General features: G+C 51.6%; 1 protein-coding gene across 4 annotated transcripts in view; it reads left to right on the top strand.

The window, feature by feature from the left end:
• PLCL2 (phospholipase C like 2) overlaps window positions 1-18,685 on the top strand; it is a 213,981-nt gene that overhangs the window by 152,991 nt on the left and 42,305 nt on the right. For all 4 annotated transcript variants that reach the window (XM_086377578.1, XM_086375156.1, XM_086375974.1 and 1 more), the window contains exon 4: window positions 5,297-5,372. In XM_086377578.1, the coding sequence (XP_086233704.1) occupies window positions 5,297-5,372 (76 nt within the window). The remainder of the gene's footprint in view (window positions 1-5,296; window positions 5,373-18,685) is intronic.

Below are 18,685 nucleotides of genomic sequence, written 5' to 3'. Positions count from 1 at the left end.
CTAAGAGGGGCCCGCTTGGTCCACGAGCTGCTCCTGCCGCCGGGGCACCTGCCACGAGCTTGGTCCTGAGCTGCTCCTGCCGCCGGGGCACCTGCCACGAGCTTGGTCCTGAGCTGCTCCTGCCGCCGGGGCACCCTTTGTCCTCCAAGTACAGCCATGAGGGTCTGGGGTGTGGGGAGGTGGGGCAGCGGTGGGCTGCATATCGCTGGTACCAGCTCACTGATGAGTTTGTGAATGACGGCCAGCTGTTAACGTTTGAGTCGGGGACACACATACCTGCTGTGTGTCACACGGTCACAGGGTCTGTGTCAAAGAACCCCCGCTTCATGCCGTGTGGCCACTCTCTTTCACGCAGCCTTAGCCCTCCTCTGACTGCATCCTCACTGGGAACAGCTGCAGCGGCCGTGTGTCAGGACGGGGTGCGTGCGGGAGGGCTCGGGAGGAAGCGTCCGAGGTCTGAAACTGTCGGCCAGCTTGAAGGGAGGGGAGTCTAGGGCTCAGAAGATGGCAGCGCTCTGGCCGTGGGGCTGCTCTCACCCACGGACTCAACGTTGCTAGCAAAGTTATTTTGTAATCATCAAAATCTGGGTCCCTGGCGTGAAAGGAGATTTGGGGTCTTGTCCAAAATCTGACATAAAGTCCTTACAAAAAGACATAGATTTGCTTATTCTGAAAACAGAATGTTCTTACTTAGATGCAAATTGTAAACAGAAAATAAGTGGTCTACAGGAATATAGTAAGATAAAATAATTAGTAATAGTTTTTCTCATAACCATATCTATAGACAGAGACGTTTAACTTTCAAAACAAGGCATTTTTATGAAAGGCATTCCTGATTTCTTTTCAATTTAATAAAATGTGAATTTTAATTTGTACTTTGTGTTTAGTTGAAACTGCCTACTTTTTCTCTGCCTGAGTCCTGTCCTGAAACCTTATCTTGAACTTGACTTATGAACTGGGTTTCTGGGCTATGTTAAATCAATAGATTTTCCTAACATATTAGTTCCATAAATTTAGGAGGTACTCGTAACTGGACACTAATATAGAATCCACTGTGTTCAGTCACTCAGTTGTGTCCGACTCTATGACCCCACAGACTAGCCCTGCCAGGCTCCTCTGTCCACGGAACTCTCCAGGTGAGAATACTGGAGTGGCCTGCCCTTTCCTACTCCCGGGGATCTTCCCAATCCAGGAATCAAACTTAACATCTTTGAGTCTCCTGCACTGGCAAGGGGAGTTCTTTACCACTAGCGCCACCTGGGAAGCCCTTAACAACAGCGGTGTAGAAGCATCTTGTGCCTTGTAAACAGTGTGAGGCTCCACGTGGTAAGTCACTCGGGCTGGCAGCTGGATGTGTGATGTCGGCGCTGAGACTTAACACCTGTGCATTTAAGGAGTGTTGATGAATGTATTTGCATTAATGCAAATCGTGGTTATAAAACCAGTCACTCTACCGGGCCTTGCATTATGGTGACATATTAATGTAACATATGCAGAGAAAATTAGATAACTGAAAGCAGTTTTTCCCTTCAACTCATCCCTTGATGTCACGCCCCATCTATCTGCTTTTGTCTAGCCTGAGGTGCGTATTCTATTGGTTTTATATTAAACGTAAATGACTTCTGTTTTTTAATAATGAATTGATAAGTGGAGCCCAGGAAATTGTTTACCGTTGTCCTTAAGAAAATAGCTTTGCAAAGTGCTTTGTAGAAACGTCATTTAAACCACACTCGTGTGCCCACGTCAGGAGGGAGATGCTGTCCATCCAGTGTGTAGCCTGTTGGGAGGCCGGGCGTCCCCTGCCTCTGGCCCCTGTCCTGGTTGGGGTGCGCTCTCCTCTCGGGCAGCTCTGCTTGTGGTCAGGACCCGGCGTGGTACCGAGGGCACCGCGGAGGCCCCGAGTCACCGCGATACCTGTGCCCAGGTGCTTAGTTACAGCCTTTGCCCGCACACCAGGCGGCCTTGGAAAAGACGCTTCGCTCTGGAGCCCTCCGACTTCTCATCCGTGGAACCAGTGCCACCGCCCGCCTCCCGTGGGCCTGGGAGATGGAGAGCGCTGGCAGGTCCCTGGGGCCAGGGAGGCGTCGACACGCTCACTCTGACTCACTCAGCCGGCACTCGGACCAACAGTAATCACAGCGTTGCAGCGTGGCGGACCTGGCCCGAGGCTGGTCCTGCCCGGCGCTCACGATGCCCCACGCGTCCCCGCCGCGCCCTCAGCGCCTCTGGGCAGAGTTGTCGGCCAAGTGGGAGCCATACCTCGGCCCGCCAGGCGGGTGGGTGGGAAGGCCGGCCCGGCCCAGCCCTCCCGGCCCCAGGCCCTCCCGGGACTACAAGCTTCATTATAAGTGCGCACTCTGCAGCTGCAAAACGGGCCAAGCCGGCAGCTCCTCCTCCCCAAGGGGATGCTGACTTCACTCCGTGACAGGGGGGGCAAGGGAGTTGCCCCCGCTGAGGCCGGGGGGTTTCTTCCTTCCAGTGTCTGGGCTCTGCTGACCGGTGACCCCGTCTCCTGGGCCTGTCCCCGCGGAACCTCCGCTGCTCTGCGCCGCATGCGGTGATGGGGCTGCCCTATCTCCTCCCGGTGCCTGCCTCCCTCCGCCGGGGTGTTGGCCGCCCCCGTGGTGTAGATGCTGCGTGCAGCTCAGGGGCCGCTCCGTCCCGGTACTGGGAGGAGGACTTGGTGCTGAGCCGGCCCACGCCCTGCTCCGGCTCAGGGGTCTCGGTGTTGGCCTGGGAGCACGTGGGTGGCGGCCGCGGGACCCCGGCTCTGTGAGTACCCTCTGCTCGGGGCTCCGGGTCTCCTGTCCTTCACGGGCACTCAGCACCCTCAGGGTCCCGCACGCGGAGCTTGAGGGCCCCATCGTCCCCGGGGCAGAGGACGGGTCCTCCCGCGGCACAGAGCTCGGGGCAGGGCGGTGTCCGTCTCCAGCTCCTCGAGGTGGAACGTGCGCTTCTGAAGCCCTGTTGTCTTTTGCGCTTAAAAGGTGCAGCAGCTTTGGCGATACCTGAAACTGGAAGATGCTTCTAAGAATAAAAATGTGAGCTGTTGTTGCTCTGAGCCTTGTCACAGCAGGCTTTTCAAACAAAGCTAGTATTAGTGAGTGCAGGACAGGAAGGCCTGCTCATTCTGCTAACATGGGGCCCCCGGAGGTGCCTGGCCCCCAGGTGGGAGGGGAGCCCCCTGGGACATTGCTCTGTGCAGGCTCCAGCCACAAGCCTCCCCTCCTCTGATCCCTGCATTATTGTGAACCCTCATCATGCCTTTCATTAAACTCAGCCTGCAGGTGGGAAATAAACTATGGCTCGCCACATTTATGGTCTCGCGCTGGGTGACGAAGCCGAGGAACCCACGTGAAGCTGTGCCTGTCCCCCTCCCCCGCTCCCCCCGGCGCGGACCTCTGGTGACCACCTTCCCCCACAGGCTGTCTGGAGGCCCGAGTCTTCCCTCGCGGCTGTTACCACTGCTGCACTGCCCCCTTGTCTCACGGCCAGGCGCCTTTCATTGCCCCCCTCCCCCCCGCCCCGCCTCAGTTTGAATGAGGGAGGCACGATTGGCCAGTTCCCTGACACTGAGCTGGGACAGCCAGCATCCTTGCTGGAAGACGTCCTGGCTTCTTGGTGTGTCTTATTTGGCTCGACATCAAAGCTGAGAAAGGTTACTGATGACGGTCTGAACCTTTTCAGTATGCAAATTGTGGAATGGTACAAATGACTTTCCATCGGTATCATTGAGTTCTGAACTATTCGTTTTTGTCACTGCCTGTTCAGTATGTCACGCTGTAAAGTAGAATATTTTAGTTTACAGGAATGACTCAGATCTTGAAGATCGAGTGTGGAAAGACTGCATTCCCAAGCGGGAGGCCTGCCACGGGGCTGTAGACTTCCTGCAGACAGCGGCTGAGTCCTTTCGGTTACCGGCCCCAGTGGCGTTCAAGGGCTGCCCGGAGGGAACCTCACAGATAACGAATGAAGGCCTGAGCGAGCACCTGCTTTGACCTTCAAACTTCACAGTGTTTACTGGCATTTTCTTAGAACAGTGGACGTTGATAAATGCTGTGTGACTCACTTTAAGAATCTGGTGTACTTCTTAAGAGGCATGTTGATTATGCTTTAGTTTAAACAAGTACAACTAATAAAATATGGTGCTCTTCAAGTTATATAAATAATCCAACCTACATACATTTAGTTTCTATAAAATAAGTACTGTGGCAGCCAGCGATAAGTACTATAAAGAAAAACTAGGCAGAATTTAGGAATGGAAAATGATGGAGTGGTGTTTGTTATATAAAGTAAAATGGCCATGCAGCAGAGATGAGTAATATTATCACATGAAATTTTTGGACATTTAAATACAAAAAGCTAACAATCAACAGGGACCTACTATGTAGCACAGAGAAGCCTACTCAGTATTCCGTAATAACCTGTATAGGGAAAGAATCAGAAAAAGAATGGATATATGTATAACTGAATCACTTAGCTATACATCTAACACTAATACAACACTGTAGATCAGCTGTACTCCACTATGAAATGAAAATTAAATTTAAAAATATGAATACAAAAAGCGAGAGTCTACCCTTATGGCGAGGATTATAATTGTACCTATTTGAATCATGAGAACTGAATCTGGCCTTCCCATTTTCATAGCAATTTCAGAGCCAAAAAGTTTACTTCAGACAGATCTTTCCCCAGCACTTTGGTGAATAAAATAATGGGTCAGCTGCACCCTGTTCCTTTTTCTTAATTCAGGCATAGCTCCTGAATCAAGCACATGCAGTGGAGCAGGACCTCAGCACTGGAATTCGAAAATCACTCATAGGCACGCTGCAGACACTGGCTTGGGGGATAGCATTCCTGATGTATCACATAAATGTTGTTTTTGATCCTCATCGGAAGTTTTAAACCGCTTCTCAAACGGAGGCATCTTGGGTGAATTGAGTGAGGCGTTTGGGTGCTGCAGCTTTCTGTAAGGTGATGAGGTTTTAACATGAAGGACGGATCGGATGTGCACCCGTGTCCATTTCTTTTCATACTGAAAGGGACTCAGTTCGGTGCTGGCTCGAGGGTCACATCCAGTGTGAGCACCCTGGGGACACATTCCTCACCGTCTGGTCTTATCGCTCGTGTAGGGAGGTGTGACTTGATCAGTTTCCCCGTGAACCTGAGTGGGGTGTCAGGTGGGGGGCCTGTGGCTGCATTCGCTCAGCCACGCCGGGGGAGGGCCTGGCCCGAGCAGGGACCCTCCTGCATCCAGCTGTCTGTGTGACCGCCTGTCCGGGTGTTTCCCTTGCAGATGATCCAGTCCCTCAAGGCGCTGATCGAGAATGCAGACGCTGTGTATGAAAAGATTGTACACTGTCAGAAGGCAGGTGAGTGAGAATCTCTTTCTTTCCTTTAATGTTAGTTGCATCGTCTATTTTGCTCCTAAGTTATTTCATCTTTTTGATACTATATTAAAAAAAAAATCAGATATAAAAAGTGTTTCTTCGTGGCTAAAGAAAATACTAATTCCTTGGTTCTCAAGGAATTTCTTGGTTCCTTGGTTCTGCATAACAGACTTACATGGGATGTCGGGAGGGGTATGCGGGGAGCTTTTAAAGCATATTGATGTAGTCTGGGGCATGGCTTGAGTCCATGGCTGTTAAAGGTTCCCGAGCATTTCTAACCTGCCATTCAGATTGAGACCCCGAGCGCTCATCTGTTCCTCCTGCGTGTTCCCTGAGTGGCCACCCCTACCAGCCGTGACTGCATAGCTGACGCAGGGCAGGTGAGACCGGGCACAGAAGGAGTGAGTTCTTAGCAAGGAGAATGGATCCCAGTTACCGCCTCTTGAAACTGTTAACGCACCGGCATTTCCACATGCTGATGCATTCCTTCATTTCACAACCAAATGTTACGCTGGATTATAAAATTCTGCTTATGTAAATTTTAGCTATGATAAAACCGAAAGGTCAAGTGTTCTGCATTATGATACGAATAGGCAAAATGGACTTCTTTTGATTTTTAAATTTTGAGTGTCAATATGGGGAATATTCATAATTCATAAATAAGGAAACTGTCCTTAATTTCTTGGGGGTTTTGGTTGCTGATCTTTCAAATCAAGAGACAATAACTATTACCTGGCCTTAAAAAAGTCATCTCTCATCTCAGAAATGAACTCGTTTAAAATCGATTTAAGGCAAAGATACGTGGGACAATTTCTCTTTTGATGTTTATTGAAGAATATGCACATTGGTCAAAAGGCCTCATCTTGTTAGCAAGATATTATTATATTAGCAAAGTAATCTTCTTACGCCTAGTCCTTTGTGAAACACAGCCACAACTAAAGCAGGTTATAATAATTACCATTTTTATCATGCTACTGCTCTCCATAAAAATCATCAAATCTAAAGTTCTGACCAAACTTCTAAGTTCCTATGCACGGTCATTGCTGACTGGCCCATTTACTTTGCCAATCTTATACGTAAAAATTATTAATTCAATCATCTGTTCATCTAATAAATATGTTTTGTGCTGTGCATAAGGTGCTTGTAAGACCTATTACATACCAAAATATTAAAAAACAAGCAAGGTTTTTGTTTTCTAGAACCTTCAAGTCAAACAGGAAGTATGAAAGTAAGCACTCAGTCAAACAGATACAGTCCTTGGCGTGTGTGACTCAGGGCCCTGGACTTGGCTGGGGCGGCCGTGGGGGACCCTGGTGTTTAAGTGGAAAGGGAGACGTTCAATGTTCAGTGATGATCATGGTGGCTGGGTTCGGAGGACCACGGCAGGCAGGCCCTGTAGGAAGGGGCAGGTACGGGGTCGTTGGTCCAGCCGGGCTCTGTCTGCTCCCCACCCCTGTTTCCACGCAGACTCCACGAGGCAGGGCTCTGCCCCCTCCCATCAGCCTGTCCTCATCTTCCTGTGGCCTCAGCTTTCCTGATTCCAGGGCTTGGGTCATGGACCCGTTTCGTTCAGCCCCTCAGTCGTGTCTGGTTCAGCTGAAGAGCCTCTTCCATCACTGAGTCTTCTGCTAACGTGTCCTGTCTTCCGAACCGGGCGGTGACCTGTGCACCAGGCTTGCAGGCGGGTGACTCTCTGTTTCACCCATGACCTCTGTTCTAACATCTGTGCGCTGGAGTTGCTCAGATAGAAACTGGCTAAATGTGACTTGGCTTTTATGAAGTATTTGATTCTATTTAATGCATGTACTGCTATGAGAATTGTGGACTGTTAGCATCTGAAACTGGAGAAGGAAATGGCAACCCACTCCGGTGTTCTTGCCTGGAGAATCCCAGGGATGGCAGAGCCTGGCGGGCTGCTGTCTGTGGGGTCGCACAGAGTCAGACACGACTGAAGCAACTTAGCAGTAGCAGCAGCAGCATCTGAAACTACATTTACTGGGGGAAAAGGAGCTGGTTATTCATTTAACAATTTGAGTTATTGGCAGTCCTTTGCAACTTCATTGCTCATGACATTGATGATGTTTGGCATCGAGCAGCCTTATATTGTTCTTCTGTTTGATTTCAGTAAGGGATATATTTCCTTGTATTTAAAAAGCTGCGGAGTCTTGCCTGTTAAGGGTTTTGCTTTAGGTGGGGGTGAGAATAACCACTGTAATGGTCTGAGCTGCTCTGGGTTGAAAGCCCTTCAGAGTCACATCCGATCATCATTTGGTTTCACAATTACTGCCGGCCGCCTACACGGGCCTTCTGTTATCCCAAGTGCTTATTTTAGAGCCTCGGAACCTTTGCTTCTCGTGTTTACAGTTATCGTAAGGCAGATCATTCTTAGTCATCTAAAGAGTTGCTAGTCTGTATTGGGCTCAAAAACATTTGCATAAGATTTTACTTTGGGTAAGTAATTATTCTTCTGCTTGCAGAGCTTTAATCTTGCAATGAGAAGATATAGGTCTCCAAAGTGCTAGAAGAGAGGATTGTTCTAGAAGTATTCCAGACTTTTAAACACAAATTGAACCTTCGTGTAAATAATTAAGTGAGAATAAAGACTTGCATACCCACCTCTCATCCCATGTTAAAAACTGCATCCAGTTTGGACAGGGTCAGACTCCCTGCTGTGTAACTGATGTTTGAGCTAGAAACGTGTCTACTGATGCTGTCATTGGGAAGAGGGACTGAGGCTGGGGAGGAACCCCGGGAAGGGAAGACCTGCAGCCAGCGTTGGGACAGGGACCTGCATGCCAAGCAGTGACCGGGAGAAAGCAAGGGAGGGTGGTGGGGACAGCCAGGCGGCAACCGTTGGGGCTCCTGAAGAGCCCGCTCTTTAAGGAAGAGAGTATGGCAGCAAGGATGTTTAGAGGATTAAAGGGAAAGTGAAGTTGTTCAGTCGTGTCCGACTCTTGGAGACCCCATGGACTGTAGCCTACCAGACTCCTCCGTCCATGGGATTCTCCAGGCAAGAGTACTGGAGTAGGTTGCCATTTCCTTCTCCAGAGGATCTTCCCTACCCAGCGATCAAACCTGGGTCTCCCACATTGCAAGTAGATGCTTTTACCATCTGAGCCACGAGGATTAAACAGAAATCTTAATAAGAAAACTACGTTCCTAGGAATGTGGAAGATCCAGTGAAGAGGCAAAGAGTGAGTGTGAAAGTCGTTCAGTTGTGTCCGATTCTTTGCGACTCCATCGACTGTATAGTCCCTGGAATTCTCCAGGCCAGAGTACTGGAGTAGGTAGCCTTTCCCTTCTCCAGGGGATCTTCCCAACCCAAGGACTGAACCCAGGTCTCGCGCATTGCAGGTGGATTCTTTACCAGCTGAGCCACCAGGGAAGCCCAAGAATCCTGGAGTGGGTAGCCTATCCCTTCTCCAGGGCAGGCAAAGATGACGATGCTAAAAGATGCACCTGGGCTGAAGAAATGCAGGAAGTGAGGAGGGTAGGCATCACGTGTAGCTGTGAAGCGCTTGACCCTAGAATGTGGGGAGGAGCGCCCTTCTGAGATAATGCAGAGCTGCGCTGCGTAGATGCCTTGTGGAGGGGAGGGGTGTCTTCCCCTGAAAAGGGGGGACACCAGCTCTGGGGAGGGCCAGAAGGAGGGGCCAGGGCGGGCAGGGTGTGGAGCGTTTGCTCAGAGCCAGAGGCGCCAGCGGCAGAGGCTGACTGCATGTTTGGATCACAGGGAGGGATGTGGGCTGAGTGAGTCCTGGCTGCCACGGAGTGCAGGAAGGGTCTGAGTTGAGTAACAGCACACAGCCTCCTGGTCTAGCAAGGGCTGTTCTCCCAAGAAGTAGCCAAGTTGGGGGTGTGGGTTAGGAACAAGCCTCCAGCGGGGACAGCACTGTCAGAGTTCCCTCAAGGTCTTTCTAGAAGTCTGTAAAAGCTGACGAAGCCAGACTCTTCCAGGGGAAACATCTTTTCCTCTTTCTAATATCTCGCTCTTTCTCTCCTTCAATGGCTCCAAACCTGGCAGCCTGTGTTTGAATTTTAATTTTCTGTTTAGTCAGCTGAATTGATCTGTTTCATTAAAAAAATAGGAAGATGATCTAGAAGGAAGCCCAACCTGCTCTGCTTCGGTGCACTGGATGTTTTTATCGGGAGAATTTAAATGGAAAATCATTTGTTCTCTGGAAAGAAAACAGAAATCAATGACTAACTTCCTCTCCAAGATGGTGAATTAACACATCCGTTTAATCTCTGCTCCATTCTGAGCCTCATTAAAATGACAGCAGGGTTTTGTTTTGTTTTTAACAAGGACAAAGAAAACAGGGGCAACAAAATTTTGGAAACTGAAAACCAGAGAATTGGCTCAGCTGACTCGAGAAAGCTGGGCCTGAAGCTGGCTGTGGCAGGGGGAGCCAGCCTGCAGTGTGACTTGCGTGCCTTTGGGAGTTGGGGACTAGGCGGGGATAAGAGAGGACAGCCTTGGAGAGCTGGATTCAGAAGCGATTGGATCCCAGTTGGCGGGGACGCCCCGTGTCGTGTGCGTCCTGACGGTAGGGGAGGCTAAACGTAGCCCAGTCCTCCTCCTTCCTCTGGGCAGGAGGCCACGCTTGCTTCCCCCAGGCATTAATAGGCAATGCCTAGGAGAAAAGTCTCAACGGTGGAAGTGCGTTGCTTAGAAATACGGGGGGACTTCCCTCCTGATCTGGTGGCTAAGAATCCACCCGCAGTGCAGGGGACTCGGGCTCAGTCCCTGGTCTGGGAAGACTCCACGTGCCCCAGGGCAGCTAAGCCCGCGGGCCACGACTGTGGGTGTGTGGCACAACTGTGAGTGTGTGTGTGCGCCCCGGAGCCTGTGAGCCATGCTCCTGAGGCCACACGCCCTAGTGCTCCGGGACATGAGAGGCCACGGCAACGAGGAGCCCACGCGCCGCCCACAGAGAGAGGTCCCCGCTTGTGCAGCTCGAGTAAAGCCCACATCGCAACGCAGACCCAGCACAGCCAAAAATAAATAAAACTTAAAAGAAGAAACGTGGACTCAAGTACTCAAAAAGGACACACACTCAGCTAGAGGGGCTGGACGTGACTGCTTCTGGAGAGGGGGATGGGGGACTACTCTTCGCTCTTTAAACTGCATGTGTGCATATGTCTCACAAGCATTAAGTCACTGCTCAGTTTTAATTGAGTTTACTAAGGCTACGAAGGAGGAAAGGAGGGCGGGAGGGGTGGAGCTGTGGCAGGAGTCCCTGACCACTGTGGTCCTGGAGCAGGCGTGGCCACCCCCCAAGCTTGGGGACCGGGGGTGAGGCAGGTGGTTGCCTCGGGGAGCCTGGTGCAGAGGTGGGGTCCGCGCCTGCTGGGCAAGAGCCCAGCTCCTTGTCTGGTGGGACAGTCAGTAACCTGCTGTCTGGGGAGGACTGTCAGGAAGGGGGCGATGGAGCTCTAAGCGAAAGAAAGCCCGGGACCCCCCACCTGTTCAGGGGGGTCCCCTGTTGGCAGGGATGCAGCCACATGGAGTACAGAGGGGCGGAAGGCGGCTCGGAAATAACAGAAGCTTTCTTTACTCTTCATTTCCATCCCTTTAATGGACATTTTCCTGGAATGGGTTCTACACCATCCCTGCTTCCTTAAATGTGGCTCCCAAAAGTCGTCTGAACTTTTGGTGACTCAGGGTCATCCTGAGACGTGTCTGTTATTTGCGGTGGCTGATGCAGCCATATCCCCAAGAGCCTTAAGTTCTGGGGGGAGCCCTTAAACTGCGCACTGGGGCTTCCTGCTCTGCCTGTTAGGACCCCATTCCCAGGAGTAGCATCCCATTTCCAGGGGTCCTGTTAGCATCCCATTCCTCTCCCTGTGAGGGAGCTCGATAGGTGCATCTTACCTAGAGGCAGAGTGCCCGACCGCGCGGTGTGGGGTGAACAGGCAGGACGCCCGTGAGCAGGGTGGGCCTGCTTGGAGCCCTCTGTCCATTTGCAGACTCTTTGGAGCTCAGTGTGCTCGTAGGAGCCGGGGTTTCCAGAGAAGTGACCTGTCACCATCCATCACTTGCTTTGCTCACATCCTTGTCTTGCCCAACACAGCACACGTAAGATCGTCTGTACAGGTCATCCTGGAAGCACTTCACAGGTGTTCTGTTAACAAGGTTCGATAAAGGAATCCCAGGAGCCTGTAAGTTCCGTGTTGGTGTACATCAGGCGGTTTCTCAGCCCTGGTCCACGGGGAGCGGGAGGCTCGTCCCTGGGGACCCGGGGACCCGGGTGCCGGGTGCTCCGTGCCGTGTGCCGCTGTGGGCGTGGGGTTAGTCACTCAGCTTCTCTGGCCCCCTTTGCTCCCTCTAAGTGACACTGTGCTTCCCTGGTGGCCCCAGGGCTTCGGGGTGCAGCGACCTCAGATCGGTGGGTGACGCAGCAGTTGTGGAACGCCCTGAGCACGGGCGCTTAGGAGGAGGACGCTGACAGGTGAGCCCGCTGCGACTCAGCCGCATCAACTGCAGCCCATCGGCGCGCTTCCGGGGGAGCTCGTGCCTGACTCGGACGGCGCAGAGTGAGCTCTCCAAAGGTGAGGCGCGGAGTCCCTTAAGGCCTCTGAGGCCCTCAGCACCCTCCTCTCCTTGAGGAGCCACCAGATGCTCCCCAGGCACTTCAATTAACTGGTAGTCAGTGACTTCCCTGGTGGCTCAGCTGGTAAAGAATCCGCTTGCAGTGCAGGAGACCTGGGTTCGATCCCTGGCTTGGGAAGATCCCCTGGAGAAGGGATAGGCTACCCACTCCAGTGTTCTGGTCTGGAGAATTCCATGGGCTGGATATTCCATGGAGTTGCAAAGAGATCGCCTTTCCCTCCACTTCACAGTAAAACCACAGACGCCAAGAAGTCGTGAGGGCGCTGGGGGGACCAGAGCTCAGCCGGCGGTTGAGCCGGGAGGGCGGCTTGTCCGGGAGCAAGGCTGATGGAGGGGGAAACCCAGGGTGACTCTGTGCCCGGGGCAGCCGGGCCCAGGTCAGCAGTAGCCGCGATGCAGACGGGTGTGGGAGCGGCAGGCCGGAGGAGACACCAATCCAGAAGCTCTAACGAAACGTCCACACACACGAAGCACCCTGATGGGTTGTGCCGCGTGGGAAGAGTTCTGTACGGCAAAGGCGAGCAGAAGCACAGCTGCGCCAAAAATGAGAAACAGGAAAATGCCAGCGCTGCGTTCCCGGGAGGGCTGATGTCTCTGACATGGGAGGAACTCCTGAAGTCAGAAACCCCGAAGCTCGTGTTCTCTGCAAAGAACAGGAACACAGGTCACAGCCAGGGAAATTCAGAAGACTCTAGAATGAAAAGAGAGGATGTCCAGACACACCGTAGATGATGCAAACCTGTGGCCGGCAGACGGACAGATGGGAACAGTGTCTCAACCCGGCCTGTCAAAGCGGAAGTCAGGTAGTAGGCGATGGAAAATAAAGAAGCAGAGTAAGTACAGCGCTCACGGTGTCCGTCAGTGACGAGTGTTCTGGGATCAGCGAGGCCAAAGGCACAGGGCGTGCCGGGCAGAGCTGGGGGCAGATGGCTCCTTTCAATCTGGTGTTCAGCCCAGACCTCAGGGAAGCAGTGACTTCTGTGCAGGCCTGACTGCAGGTGGCAAGCAAGCGCTTCAGGCCTCTAGAAGGGGATTATCTCAGGCAGAGGGGCCGTGAGCCGGGGTGGAGGTGGCAGGACCAGGCTGCACCGGCCAGGCTGGTGTAGGGAGGCCGGCCCTGCTCTCCGAGAGGGCGCTCCTCCTCGGTCAGGGCGGAGGCATGGCCGCACCAGACACGCGGTGGGTGGGCAGGGAAATGCAGATGCCGGAGGACCCCCCGGGAGGCTTTTTACCCACCTAGCCCGCCAGACCAGCACTGCGGTTTGACCCGGACTGGTTGGGGCGATGCTGATGCAGAATGCGCACACGCTGGATACTCTGATGGTCATGCTCACAGGATTTATTTGTGGATCGGACGCAGGGCAGCAGAAAGGGAGGAGGGTGGGCCTGCAGGGTTCTTGGCTGGGTTTTCTTTACCAAGACAGGGAGGGCCCCAGGAGAGAGGGCTGGAGGGGGGCGATCAGAGGTTTTAGGCGTGTCAAACTTGACGAGCCTGGTCGACTTCCAAGTCTAAATGTTGGAGAGCAGTCCCGACTGGACGCGATGAATTTGGAAACCATAAGCGCAAAGGTGGTCTTCCAAGCTGGGAGACCAAGCTCATCGGAGAAGGATGGTGAAAAGAGACGACAGAGCCCTGGTCCTGGGTGTGTGGGTGTCGGAGAGACAGGAGAGCAAGTGTGGGGCGTCAGGGCGCAGTCAGACAGGGTGGGAGGGCGCTGAGCTTCCAGAGGACGGGGTGTTTCAGGGAGATGCCGGTGTGCGTGGCTCAGAGCCAGTCACATCAGAGACCCCAGAGTCCCTGCACACAGGGATGATGACTGACGGGTGGGGCACCCGGGCCGCTGAGGACTCTCCTGTGGTTACGGGTGTGATCCGGTCCACACCTATGAGAGCCACATGGCAGTAAATTTCAGAATTACAAACCACGCACACTTTGAGCCAGCAGTTCCTATTCAGTTTATGCTATGGCTTTGGTTACATATTTAGGAAAATACTTATGCATAGAGTTTCCTTTATAACATCGAGAACAACCTCAAGGTTACAACCTAAGTTCAGTAGTAGAGTTCTTGTTAAATACAACAGACGCATGTGATGAGACCTTATGCAACCATTTAAAAAAAGTCGTGTGTGTGTATATATTTACCTGTGTGTATGCACAGACACACTCCATGTATACACATATGTAAGGAAGATGCTATATATACATAAAGGTAAAAAAACCAGCTGTATCACTGTATGGGTGTGTGTGTGCACAGACATAGATTAAAAGGCAAGGCAGGTGGTGTGTGCTATTTGCTGGTGGTGGTGGTGGTGAGGTTGCTAAGTCGTGTCCGACTGTTGTGACCCGATGGGCTGTAGCCCATCAGGCTCCTCTGTCCGTGGGATTCTCCAGGCAAGTGTACTGGACTGGGTTGGTGCTGTTTGCTAAGGTGTTTCAAAGACCCGACCGGAGACTGCAGCCCGGAGCACTGCTGAGGGCCCCACCCTCTGGACGAGGCCGCTGGAGAGGAGGTCACAGTGGTTGCCCAGGGGAGGCGACAAGGAGGCCGGGGGTGGGGACACTCCGTGTACCAGTCTATGCTTTTTAAATTATTGTGCCGTGTGACTTTTATACGGTCAAACATAAGAGGGGGAGAAGGAAAGGGAGTGGTGGGCAGGGTGGCGTCCCAAGGGGCTTGTATGGGCCTCCGGTGCTGGTGGGGGGACTTCCCCCAGTGCCCAGACACAGGGTCCCCGGTGGGGGAGTCTCATCTTGGGGGTGTCACTGTGGGGGAGGCTGCCGTTTGCTCCTCCTCTGAGCCCCCAGCCCGTGTTTAGAGGGCGGCATGGGGAGGGGCCCCATGGAGGGTTAGTGACGCCTGGACCACCGCCCCTGGAGCCCTGGCTGCCGCGTCCGCTCACAGAATCATGAAGTCCGGAGTCTCCGCACCTCCACGGGGCCTGTGGCGCCTGCACCCAGGAGGTGCCCCTCTTCAGACCCCAGCGCTGGGGGCACCCGGCTTCAGACCCGGGGCTGGGGGCACAGGGCGTGGGTTACAAAGCCCGTGCATCTGAGCAGGTTCTGCTTGTGAATCAGGTGGAAAAAATGATCCCTCTCTTGTTCCCAGGGTACTTTGATGGTGTGTGCTGAGACCACGTGGTGCCTTTAAACAGTGATAAAGTGAGGTCCCTGACAGACTTGTGTTCCGTGGAATTCCACCTTCCAGAAAGTAGCTCACTGAACCTCATTTGGAAAATTTGAAACGTTAAAATGATCGATACATATCTCCCTTTGTCACCGTTTGAAACATCCCTACTTCTGGCTTCTGTTTCCAGCAGACACAAAAAATATTTCTGCACAGGACATGTGTGTGATAAAAGAGCTTTCTAGGACAGCAGAGTAAAGTTTCAGGTGAAAAAGGAATCTTTCAGTGTATACATTTGAGATCGATTTGTCTCTTGTATTTTTTTTAAAAATTATAGCTGCTTCTGAAAATTTTGAACCATGAGCTACATGGTATATTTTAGATTCAGATCATTTATATAGGTATAGACGTTCTATCCAGAATGTTTGAGAGGTCATCCACTTCATATTTGGCATGAATAAATGCCATTTATTTTCTGCAAAGAGGAAATGCTGCCATGCTTCTGCCTGAGGCTCCCTTTCCTTCAAATCAAAGCCTGTTCTTTGGGTTGTACATACAATCTCAGGGTTGTATGTATCATGTATTCTACATTTTTTGTTTTTATGACTGCTTGGTTTTCATCTAGGTTTATCTGTGATGGGAAGCAGGAAACTTGATGGGAGTAGAAATTTCTCTCCATTATATGCAGTTGCACTCATGTTTTCAGCTAACGTAATTATGTATCATCTTAGAAGGTTTACACTTCTTTATTAACTTTTTGAAAACGTGATCATCTATCAGCATTGCATTTCATCTCTTGTCTTTAAGCTTTAAGCCCCTCAAAAACAAAGTATTTAAATTACAGTGTTTTGAAAGAATAATTGGAAAATTATGTGAAACTAATACCTCCATCTATAAAAAATCTGAGCTGTTTAAATTTTTGAGAGACGATGTGGAAAGAAGCAATAAATTTCTAAAATATAGTTTTTTACATAAAAATCAATCTATTTTTGCACGGCCATTCCCATTTTTAAAATTTAACGTTGTAGCTACAATTGGAAAGGTCCGCCGGGGGCCCCGGGAGTGGCCTCCCGTTTTATGCACGTGGCCTGTGCGCTCCATTCCCTCAGAGCAGAATGAACTAGAATCTTTAGGATCACTGCCTTTCCATCTGCTTTCTGGCTTCTGTTTGATGCTCTCCGGGTGCCTCAGGGTAAAGAATCTGCCTGCACTGCCGGAGACACAGGTTCGAGCCTTGACTGGGAAAGATCCCCTGGAGAAGGGGATGGCAACCCGCTCCAGTACTCTTGCCTGGAGAGTCCCGTGGGCAGAGGCGCCTGGCGGGCTGCAGCCCGTGCGATCTCAGGAGTCGGACGCGACGGAGCGACGAAACCGCTACCACTGCTGCTGTTTGATGGCCTGTTCTCAGGCTCGTTACCACAGAGGGACACGAGCAGGTTCTCTTCTTGGTTAACATCCCTGAAGAAAAATAACCTGTGGCTTTCTTCTGGGAACACAAACTTGGGGTCATGGAGTCAGGAACCTAGCCGGAGCGTCTCTGGCGCGGAACAGCTGGGGCTCAGACAGTCCTCTTGACAGAAGGGCAGTCGCAGCGGGCGCCGCTGGGTCTGTGCCGGGGATGCAGCCGTTTGCTGCCTTTTGGACTTTCACCCATGTTTCAGTCCACGTTCCCAAGCACACTGTTGGATTTTTGTAACATGCTCACGGCCGTCAGACTTCCGTGCTTTTGAACACACTGTATGTTTTGACTGTTACATGATGTAGCACGTTGAAATTGATCACATCATGTTTTTCAGAAGACTGTTTATGTAGTTAGTATTGGTGTTCACATGAAGTGTGCTCAGACTCAACAGAGATTTCCATTTCTTTGACCAGAATTAGCGGTTATCTCTTGTCTTACCTGCATCGCATCGTTGACGTAGAATCCGGGAATCCTGATTCCTTCGCCAGCCTTGTTGAATGGTTGTCCCAAATGAGACCTTCTGCCTTTGAAGAAAACATGGGCAAGAGGAACATGCTTCATCTGAGGCCCTCACAGTGCCATTTCGTTCAGATCAGACTAGGAAATGGGGCAGTGACGAAGAGAACAGATACGGTTACTTTGTTAAACAACCAAGCCAGGCAAACAACTTCCCGTGGCTCTAAAACGTGCAAATTTATGATGCAGATGTGTGGGCATCGTATTTGGAAGATACTTGCTGGGAAATAGAACTTACTCCTGAAAGAGAAACAGCGCCTCTTCCTCCTGCCTCAGCGTTGCTGGCCTGGTTTCTGCTGTGAGACCTGCAGACTGGTCCACGGCGGGAAGCCCGCCTGCCTCTGCTTCTCCCTGAGGCCACCAGGCCGTGAGAGCTAAGAGCGGCCTTCTTTCTGTAAGAATATGAGATGGCTTTAAATATGCTTAGGAACTTTGAAATACTGATTTTGCTGATGGTCGTCACAAAGAAATCTTGAATGAAATTCTGCCGATCTTCAGAAGAAGGGAGGCTTTTCTTAACTAGGACTCACGGATGACACACACGTGTTTTGGCGTCGGGAGGCGCCCTGTGTCAGCCCCTCCTGTCACAGGCCGGGGAGCAGAGCTTGCATAGAAGCTGTCTTGGCCTGCATCTCCCACGGCACCAAGGGGAGCTGCAGCGTATGGTCCTCTACCAGCTAAGGAGAAGCTGGTTTGGGTGGTTTTCCTGCCTCTCTTCTTATCTTTCTTAGACCCGTGAAGGCTCCACTTAGCAGCATTATTACGAGGCTGCCTGCCTGCGGGAGCTGCATCTGGGCACCACGCCTGTGTAGACTCCCTTCCCAGATGCAGGGCCTGTCACCCAGAATACCAGCAGCCTAGGCGGACAAAAGACACGCCGATAGCTGGTAAACCTGGGCCGTGTAGAAACCCACATATGTCCTCTGTGCAGTACAAAGGGCTGCGTGCCTGCACGTGGAGAGAATGGTGAGTGAGTAAGAAGGCGGGGTGCAGAACCTCCCTCCCTCAGCTGGCCCAAGGACCGGCACGTAGGACTTGTTCCTGAAGAAGTAAGGGGGGCCCAGGCGTCCTGAACCCCAGCTAGCACCCCGAAGCCACAGCTGAGTGGCCTGGCTGCTCCCAGGCCTTGTCTGTGGGGACAGACACCCACAGTCGCCTGTCTTTAATCAGAGTTCAGCATGCTTGTTACTCCACCGAGGACATGGTCAGAACTCCCTTTCTGCCTTGTTATGTATAACTGCTGATGATTTCACAACCAGAATGAGGGCAGTCAGCTACCAGAGGTGCCGTTCACTCTCATTTTCTGTCCAGTCACTAGTGAAAACTCAGAACGGACGTCCTCAAGTTTTCAGAAATTTAAACTTTTCTGGCTGATTATTTTTTAAATATCGAAAGATTAAGCCATCTTTACATTGCCAGTTGCTTGTAATTTATTTGTAAAGTCTCACATTGTAATAATGTACTCCTCAAAAGCCTACTAAATTTCCCTTACATACTATATTTCCTCATGCAAAAATCCTAATTTGCAGCTGCACCTACTGAGTTTATTTTGGCATTGATTTTAAAAAGGCAGAAGTTA

Source organism: Bos grunniens, chromosome 1 (genome assembly GCF_055505025.1).
Source record: "Bos grunniens cultivar Pamir isolate PY7600 chromosome 1, Bosgru_T2T1.0, whole genome shotgun sequence".
NCBI lineage: Eukaryota > Metazoa > Chordata > Mammalia > Artiodactyla > Bovidae > Bos > Bos grunniens.
This window is presented reverse-complemented; position numbering and strand designations above follow the sequence as displayed.